Source organism: Galeopterus variegatus, unplaced genomic scaffold (genome assembly GCF_000696425.1).
Source record: "Galeopterus variegatus unplaced genomic scaffold, G_variegatus-3.0.2 Scaffold21188, whole genome shotgun sequence".
NCBI lineage: Eukaryota > Metazoa > Chordata > Mammalia > Dermoptera > Cynocephalidae > Galeopterus > Galeopterus variegatus.
The window spans coordinates 3,274-12,541 of NW_007747299.1; the positions used below are offsets into that span (position 1 = coordinate 3,274).

Sequence of the window (9,268 nt, forward strand, 5' to 3'; positions counted from 1 at the left end):
TATAAATGGTCAAGTTAAAACTTTGGACTTGAGGGAAGCTTTAGCAACAGATCACAGACTTAACCTCTGCTCTTGTCTGTGCCCGGGGAGGGAAGAGGACTGGCAGCTACTGGGCAGCAAGTCCATACCAGGCTCTGGGCATGCTGTGGGGGCCATCTCACAAGATCCTTGTACCAGTTTGGGAGGTCAACGTTCTTCCTTCCATTTTTTTAAGCAGTTTATTGAGATATAATTTACATGCCATCAAATTTACCCATTTTAAGTGCACGATTCAATGATTTTTAGCAAATTTTTTATTATCTTTATTTCTAATTGATACATAATAATTGTACATATTTATGGGGTCCAATATGATGTTTTGATACATGTGTACACTGTGTAATGATCAAATCAGGGTCATTAGCATATCCATCACCTTAAACGATTATCATTTCTTTGTGGTGAGAACATCCAAGATCCTCTCTTCTAGCTGTTTTGAGACATACAATACCTTAATGTTGACTATAGTCACACTGCTGTGCAATAGGATACCAGAACTTACCTTTCCTTTGTAACTGTAACTTTGTACCCGTTGGCCAACCTCTCCCCATCACCCCTCTCTTCTCCCCAGTCTCTGGTAACACTGTTCTATTCACTACTTCTATGAGATCAACTTCTTTAGGTTCCACATATGAGTGGGAACATGTGGTATTTGTGTTTCTGTGTCTGCCTTATTTCTCTTACCATAGTGTCCTCCGGGCTCAGCCATGTTGTCACAAATAATGGGATTTTATTCTTTTTTTATGGCTAAATAGTATTCCGTTGAGTATATATACCACATTTCTTTATCTATTTATGGAGTCAACCTAAGTGTTGTCGGACACTTAGGTTAATTCCATATCTCAGCTATCGTAAATAGTGCTGTCATAAACATGGAAGTGCAGATAGCGTTTTGACATACTGATTTCATTTCCTTTGGATATATACCTAGTGGTGGGATTGCTGGGTCATATGGCAGTTCTATTTTTAGTGTTTTGAGTAAAGTCTATACTGTTTTCCGTAATGGCTGCACTAGTTTACACTCCACCAACAGTGTGCAAGTGCCCCCTTTTCTCCACATTCTCACCACCATTTACCTTTTGTCTTTCTGGTAATAGCCATCCTAACAGGTATGAGGTGATATCTCAATGTGGTTTTGATTTGCATTCCCTGATAATTAGTGATGTTGAGCATTTTTTCATACACCTGTTGCCCATTTGTATGTCTTTTTTTGAGAAATGTCTATTAAGGTCTTTTGCCCATTTTTAAAATCAGGTTATGGGCCGGCCCGGTGGCGCACTGGATAGTGTGCCGCTTGGGAAGCGCGGCAGCGCTCCCACCCGAGGGTTCGGATCCCACATACAGACCGGTTCCCGCTCATTGGCTGAGCGAGGCGCGGGAGCAACACCGAGGGTTGCGATCCCGTTGCCGGTCCCCGGTCCGGTACGGGGGCAACACTGAGGGTTGCGATCCGTTGCCGGACACGGAAAAAGACAAAAGACAAAAAAAAAAAAAATCAGGTTATTTGTGGGTTGTTTTGCTATTGAGTTGTTTGAGTTCCTTATGCTTATATATTCTGGATATTAGCCTCTCGTCTGATGTATAGTTTGCAAATATATTCTCCCACCCTGTAGGTTGTTTCTTCACTCTGCTGATTGTTTCCTTTGTTGTGCAGAAGCTTTTGGGTTTGACGTAATCCCACTTGTCTATTTTTGCTTTTGCTGCCTGTGCTTTTGAGGTCTCATCCAAAAAAATCCTTGCTCAGGCCAATGTCATAAAGTGTTTCTATTATGTTTTCTTCTAAAGTTTCACAGTTTCAGGTCTTACATTTAAGTCCTTAATACATTTTGAGTTGATTTTTGTATCTGGTGAAAGATGGGAGTCCAGTTTCATTTTTCTGCATGTGGATATTAAATTTATTGAAGAGACTGTCCTTTCCCCAATGAGTATTTTTGGCACCTCTATTGAAAATCAGTCAGCTGTAGATGCGTGGATTTACTACTGGGCTCTCCATTCCGTTCTATTGGTTTATGTGTCTGTTTTTATGCCAAAACCATGCTGTTTTGGTTACTATAGCTTTCTTTGTAGTATATTTTGAAATCAGGTGGTATGCTGCTTCCAGCTTTGGTTTGATGGGGTTTTTTGTTTGTTTTCTCAAGTTGCTTTGGCTATTTGAGGTCTTTTGTGGTTCCATATGAGTTTTAGGATTGTTGTTCTACTTCTGTGAAGAGTTTCATGGGTGTTTTGATAGTGAGTGCATTGAATCTGTAGATGACTTTGGTTAGTATGGGCATTTTAACAATACTAGGGTACTTCAAAAAGTTCATGGAAAGATTCACGTTATCTTTTAATTTTATTTTTCCATGAACTTTTTGAAGTACCCGCATATTAATTCTTCTAATCCATGAACACAGGATATCTTTCTATTTATTTGTGTCCTCCTCAATTTCTTTCATCAACGTTTTATAATTTTCAGTGTAAAGATCCTTCAACTCATTGGCTAAATTTTTTCCTAGGTTTTTTTTTTTTTTTTTTTTTTTGTAGCTATTGTAAATGGGATAGTTTTCTTGATTTCTTTTTCAGATAGTTCACTATTGGCATACAGAAATGCTACTGATTTTTGTATGTTGATTTTGTATCCTGCAACTTTACTGAATTCATTTATTATTTCTAATAGTTTCTTGTGAAGTTTTTAGAATTTTCTATATGTAAGAGCATGTCATCTGCAAACAGAGGCAATTCGACTTCTTCCTTTAAAAGGATGCTGTTCATTTCTTTCTAGGCTCGGACTTCCAGCACTATGCTGAACAGTACTGGTGAAAGTGGGCAACCTTGTCTTGTCCAGATCTTGGAGGAAAAGCATTTAACTTTTCCCTATTTAGTATCTTTTTAGCTGTGATTTGTCACATATGGCCTTTTTCTATTGAGGTGTGTACCTTCTATACCTAATTTGTTGAGAGTTTTTATCCTGAAGAAATGTTGGATTTTGTCATATGCTTTTTCTGTGTCTATTTCTTTCTGTGAATGTAGTGTATTACGTTTATTGATCTGTGTGTGTTAAACCATCCTTGTATCCCTGCAATGAATACCACTTGATCATAGTGAATGATCTTTTTAGTATGCTGTTGAATTTGGTTTGCTAGTATTTTGTTGAGGATTTTTGCATCTGTGTTAATCAGGAATATTAGCCTGTATTTTCTTTTTTTGTTGTGATTTTTAGCAAATTTACAGAGTTGCACAAACATCAGCACAATCCAATTTTAGAACACTTCTATTACCCCCACAAGGTCCTTTGTGCCTGTTTTGTGGTCACTCACCATTCCCACCCTTGGCCCCAGGCAACCACTAATCTGCTTTCTGCCTTTTCTGGACATTTCATATAAATGGAATAATACAATATGTGGTATTTTTGCATCTGGCTTCTTTCACTGAACACCTTTTTGATTGTATCCATGTTGCAGCCCGTATCAGTACCTTGTTAAGGCTGGACTAGTACAGGCTAGTACCATTGTATGGATATAGCACATTGTTTTTCATTCACCAGTCTATAGACGTTTGGGTTGTTTCCATTCACTGACTATTATAAATAATGCTGCTATCAACATCCACATAAAAGTGCTCATAGAGATGTGTGATTTCATTTCTCTTGGGTAGATATCTAAGAGTGGAATTGCTGGGTCAAATGGTCCTGTTTAACTCTTTAAGAAACTGCTAAGCTGTTTTCGTGCATAGCTGTCCCATCTTAGCTTCCCACTAGCACTGTGTGAGGGCCCCGGCTTCTCCACGTCCTCACCAGCCCCTCACACTTTCAGATGACTAGATGCAGCTGAGAGGAGCACGACTTGTCACGGTCACACAGCAGGGAGTGGCAGGATCACAGTTTCAACCCCAGGTTTACCAGACTCCCCAGCCTGTCCTCTTTTCACCTGTCTGCTCCATGAATGGACTTTGGCAAAATGCAGGATTGGAGACTCTGAAGAGGCTGATCATTGGGTCTGCCAGGGTGGGGTCCCGAGACATGGGGGAAGGGTTGGAGAAGCCTGAAGAGAGACTGGAGGGGGCTCAGCGGCCCTTGGCTAATGCTTCTACCCGAGGGCACAGGGCTCTGGCAGTGGCCAGTTACGGGGGCTCCCGTCTTGGGAAGGGTGAGTGGATGCCAGCCAGCATGATCTTGGCCTGTCCCCTTCCCCAACCTGCATTTCCTGCAGGCTGCCATGTCCCCTGCTTCATATATTCCCTTCTCCTGTGTGGGTCTGGATATGTCCCATGGTCCCCGACTCTGAGCCCTCCACAGGGCAAGGACTGTCCTGTCGCAGCCCCAAGATCTGTACCTCTTTCTGCAACCTACGAGTGTCAGAGGGGAGGGACAAGGTCATCCAGTCTGTCTGTCCACCTCTGGAAGGATTGGTGACAGGGCACCTTGTTGGTGCCACCTCCAAGAAGAACAACCAACAAGTGGGCCTGACTAGCTGGTGGCAGTGCTGCCCGAGTCATGCAGGACCATCCTCACTCCCTCAGTCATCTTCTTAGAGTGACCACGCTTGCCCCAGGGGAAGGAGGCTCCACAGTGCCCAAAGTGTCCAGACCACTTGTCCAAGCTTCCTTTGCAAACAATTTGGAGAACTTGGAAAAGTGAGGAAGAGGGAAAGCGTGCGTTTACTGAGCACTAACATGCCAAGGCTCTTTCATCTACCCTATTTCTGTCTATCCTCGTATTCACCCTAAGGACAGAATCCTCACCTTTCCCCTGAGGAAGCAGACTCAGTGGTTAAGTGGCTTGCCAAAGTCTCGCATACTAAGTGGTAAGTCTCTGTCCCCACCCACCACACAGAGTAAGCTGCCTGACCCTTAAAGGCTGGCTGGTGCCCCTGACAGTGTCCCAAGTGCAAGCTGTGGCATCAGGCACACTGGAGTTCAAATCCTGACTCTGCCACTTCCCTGATGTGTGACCTTGGGAAAATGACTGAACCTGTCTGAGCTGCAGCTGCCTGACTGAGAGGGGCTGTCGGAACCTGTGCTGTGAAGATTGAGCAATGCCCCGTGTGAGGGAGGGTGAACAAAGGCTGTTGTTATTTTCTGGGACTGAGAGACTTTTCTTCCTTTTTTTTTTTTTTTTTTTTTTGGCAGCTGGCTGGCCTGAGGATCCGAAACCGTGATCTTGGTGTTGTAATGCACTCTAACCACCTGAGTAAACCAGATTTTTCAAGCTGGAGATCAGAAACGGGGGGTTTTCAATCTCCTCCAGATCCTCAGGGGGGTCACTCTTTTTGATGCTTTGACCTTCTGTCCAATTGGGTCTGTCCCCAGCCCATTTACAGGAGGAAGGGGAAGGGTGGAAACCCTGAAGGCAGCTGGAGAGCTGACAGTCCTACTGTTCTGAGGCAGCCCAAGTCCACTCCTGACTGCCCATTCTCAGGAGGCAAATTCCAGCTTGGATCAAAGGTCTAGGGGCCTCAGTGTCTCTAGCACCTCCTCCTCCTGTCCAGCTATTTCCTCTCCTCTTGCCTGCTGCATCCCTAAGCTATGCTCATCCTTAAAGGCTGAGTCAGACCTCCTCCTCCAGGCAGCCTCCCAGCCTACCCCAGGCCCTGGCTTGCCAGCATCAGCAGTGCTAGGAGCTCTGCCTGGGGCAGGGCTAGGGTCTCCTGGGGACAACCTCAGGGTGGCACAATCCAAACTGTGGTCTCCCCCCGCTCCAGAGAAGGCGCTGTGGACTACTCAGGCTGATGGACGGGTCCGTCTGCGCATAGACCCCAGCTGCCCACAGCTTCCCTGCACTGTACATCGGATGTTCTCCAAGGCTCTGGACAAGTATGGGGACCTCAGCGCCCTGGGCTTCAAGCGCCAGGACAAGTGGGAGCACATCTCCTACTTCCAGTACTACCTGCTTGCCCGCAAAGCTGCCAAGGGCTTCCTGAAGGTGAGGGGGCCCCTTGAGGCGTGGTCTTTCCCTTCCCCAGGCCTTCCTTCCTGCTCCAGGCCCTCGCAGGCCTCCTCTCCGTCTGCCCACCAGACAAGGCCCCTAGAAATAATAACTGTACAAACCACCACCACTTATTGAGCTAATGCTATGTGCTGGGCCCTGTACTGAGAATTTTATACTTACTGAGCCTTTACCATGTGCCAGGCACTTGACACGAGCTTTTCATTTGTTATCACATTCAGGGTGGGCTGGGAAGCCTGGTGTGCTAGTCTAGGAGCCAGGAGCAGCAAGGGCTACTGAGTGACTGATCCCCCAGAGAATTCTCTGACTGGGTTGACCCTAGAGCAGCAGTTGCTGAGATGGGCCTGCAGGGTCCCCTGAGTCTGGGTGGTAGGCCTGGGGGAGGGAGAGGTCCCATCCCTGCTTGGCTGACCTGGTCTTTCTGTCTTTGGCCTGGAGCTCGGCCTGGAGCGGGCCCACAGCGTGGCCATCCTTGGCTTCAACTCCCCGGAGTGGTTCTTCTCAGCAGTGGGCACAGTATTTGCAGGGTGAGTGGCCGGGGTAGGGATAGGGTCTCCAGTGGGTTGGAGATGGACAGAGAAGCCATTACCTCTTTTTAGGGGGCCCCCTACTTGCTCTCCAATATGCCCTCTGTGCCCTGGGGCCTTCTTGGGCTGAGATGGCATGGCAACCCTGACTGTTGGGGTCATGGAACTCTGGGGCTGGGGGATATGGGTTGTGGGGCGGGGCGAGGGAGTGGCCCTGTGCACCTGCAAAGACACAAATCCTCTCGGGTCTCCTCCAGTGGCATCGTCACTGGCATCTACACAACCAGCTCCCCTGAGGCTTGCCAGTACATCGCCCATGACTGCCGTGCCAACGTCATCGTGGTAGACACGCAGAAGCAGCTGGAAAAGATCCTGAAGGTTTGGGGGAAAGGGGCAATGGGCATGGGGTCAAAGGCTGGGTGTCCTCACGGACGTCCACTCTGGCTTACAGAGGACTCTTCCACCTTCCCATCCAGAGTCTCCCTCATCCTCAGCAGCTACCCACCCACCCCATACACACACTGAGCAAGGCAGGGCAAGGGTTATCCACCCATTTGACAGGTCAGGACATTGAGACCCAGATAGCTCAAAGGATGTGCCCCAGGTCACCCAAGAAGCAGATGATAGGGCCTTGGGTAGGACTCCTGGCCAGCCCTCTGCCTCCTGTGACTTTCCCTTCGAGAGCTGTGAGGGCTGGGGTCCTCTGCAGGTGGAAGGGTTGTGTGCATGTAGGTGACACCTTTAGCACTCAAGTCTAAGTGGGGAGTAGGGGTGAGCCAAGGGGTAATTCTTAGGCCAGCACCTGGCTCTTGTTGGCACCTGTATTAGTTTGCCAAGGCTGCTGTAACAAAGTACCACAAACTGGGTGGCTTCTGGTGGTTTGCCGGCCGCCTCTATGTTCTTTGGCTTGTAGATGCATCACCCTATCTCCGCCTTAATTCTCACAAGGTGTTGTCCCTGTGTGTCTTCATGTCATCTTCTCTCTGTGCCCAAATGTCCCCTTTTTATCAGGACACCTGTCATATTGGATTAGGGCCCACCCTGATGACCTCATGTTAACTTGATTACCTCTAGAAAGACCCCATCTCTAAGTAAGGTCACATTCTGAGTACTGTGGGTTAGAACTTTGGCATATCTTTTGGGGGGAGGACACAATTTAACCCATAGCAACACCATATAAGTGTTTATATTATATAATTGTTATATTGTGAAAGTCTTGACTTGCAAGAGAAGAAAGAAAAGGGTTCTTTTTAAAACTTTGGGAACTTTTAGAGCTTGGAGGGGTTCAAAAAGTCATCTGACACCTACCCTTTCCCCATTTCACACATGAAGAAACAGACCCAGGGTGCAAAGGAGGGTCACGGGAGGTGGCACCTCAGCCTCGAAATAATAACTGTGTAGGTACTGTTCGTGGAGCACTGACTGGCTGAGCGTCCATATACACCACAGCAGCCTGAGAGACGGATCTTACACCCCATCTCATAGGCAAGGGAACCAAGCCAGAGAAGCGAAGTGTGGTTTACCCCAAGTCCCATCCCTTGCAAGTGGCGGACAGTAGAGGGACTCAAGCTCAGGCCCTTTTTTACTGCAGGTTCTTATGGGGGCACCACAAGAACCATTTGTGAGAAACAATGAGGGGGCCACATCTCTCCATGGGGCATCATTTAATTTATAGAGCGCTTACGAAATGCCAGGGCCTGCTCTGAACACCCTACTACAGCAACTGAGGCACGGCCTCCCCCTCCTCCTTGAGGAGCCGGACAGGGTGTCCTGTCAGGACTAGAAGAAAAGAGATGGCTAGTAGCCAGCTCCCAAGAGCCCCTGCAGGCCAGAACCTCTGTAGGAGGGGCTCTGAGGGACGTCCCCACCTGCCACCAGAGACCTACAGGTCAGTGCCTTGAAGCACGGCTGCTGAGACTGCTTTACCTCACACAGGCCTCCGAGCTTAGTTTAATGCTCTGGGGTCACCATCTTGAAATTCCTAATAAGGTTTAAAGGAAGGGCCCCCACGTGTGCTTTGTGCACTCACCAGTCCTGCCCCAGGTCCCGGAGCCCTCCCAGGGTTTGCTCTAATACATGTGAGTGCACCCTCTTTTATGCCATTTTAGGGTTATTTTGAAAGCCCTCTTTTTCACAGGCACTTTGGACCTACTCTTCTTTTACTATGAAGGGTTATCAAGTGGGCCCACTTTACCCATGAGGGGATTGTCCTGCCTCTTTATGGGGTCCCTTTCTGTCTCAGCTCCTTTTGGACCCTGTGTTTTCCAGGATCTCTCAGTCTGGAGGTCTCCATTGTGACTTGGATAAATGCTTAAGATTAGGAGAGGACGTAGGGGTGCAGAATGGGGACGGGGGTGGCATCCGGATTATGTGGCCCAACATGAATTGCTCTGAGCTGTCCTTGGGGCCCTCCTTCTCACCCTCCTCCCAAACCCTCGGGAGGGGTCAGCAAGATGCTCATTACTGACCAGCCCAGGCACCCTAGGGCTTGCATGACCCCGATTTCCTCAGGTTCGGGGGCTTCATAGACCCCAGTGGCCTCAGAGGCAAATGGACCATTGGGCCAGCTCCTGAGCCCCACTCCTCATAGCCCCAGCCAGGAGCTGACCCAGATTCCCCCCAAGCCAGCTTTGGCCTGAGGCCTCAATGGTTTAAGGTGCACTTGAGGGGCTGGCCCAGTGGCGCACTGCTACGGTGCGCCGCTTGGGAGCGCAGCGGCGCTCCCGCCGAGGGTTCGGATCCCACATACAGACCGGCCGCTCACTGGCTGAGCGAGGTG

The 9,268-nt window shown here is 48.1% G+C and overlaps 1 protein-coding gene across 1 annotated transcript; it reads left to right on the plus strand.

Annotated features, from left to right (window-relative positions):
* Nucleotides 1–4,036: 4,036 nt before the first annotated feature.
* LOC103583272 (long-chain-fatty-acid--CoA ligase ACSBG1-like) lies at nucleotides 4,037–6,867 on the plus strand (the record flags this gene model as incomplete). The annotated part of the gene is made up of 4 exons (XM_008564636.1): nucleotides 4,037–4,163; nucleotides 5,718–5,938; nucleotides 6,401–6,489; nucleotides 6,747–6,867. Coding segments are annotated over exons 1-4 (558 nt in total), but the record flags the coding sequence as incomplete, so codon positions are not given.
* Nucleotides 6,868–9,268: the final 2,401 nt, after the last annotated feature.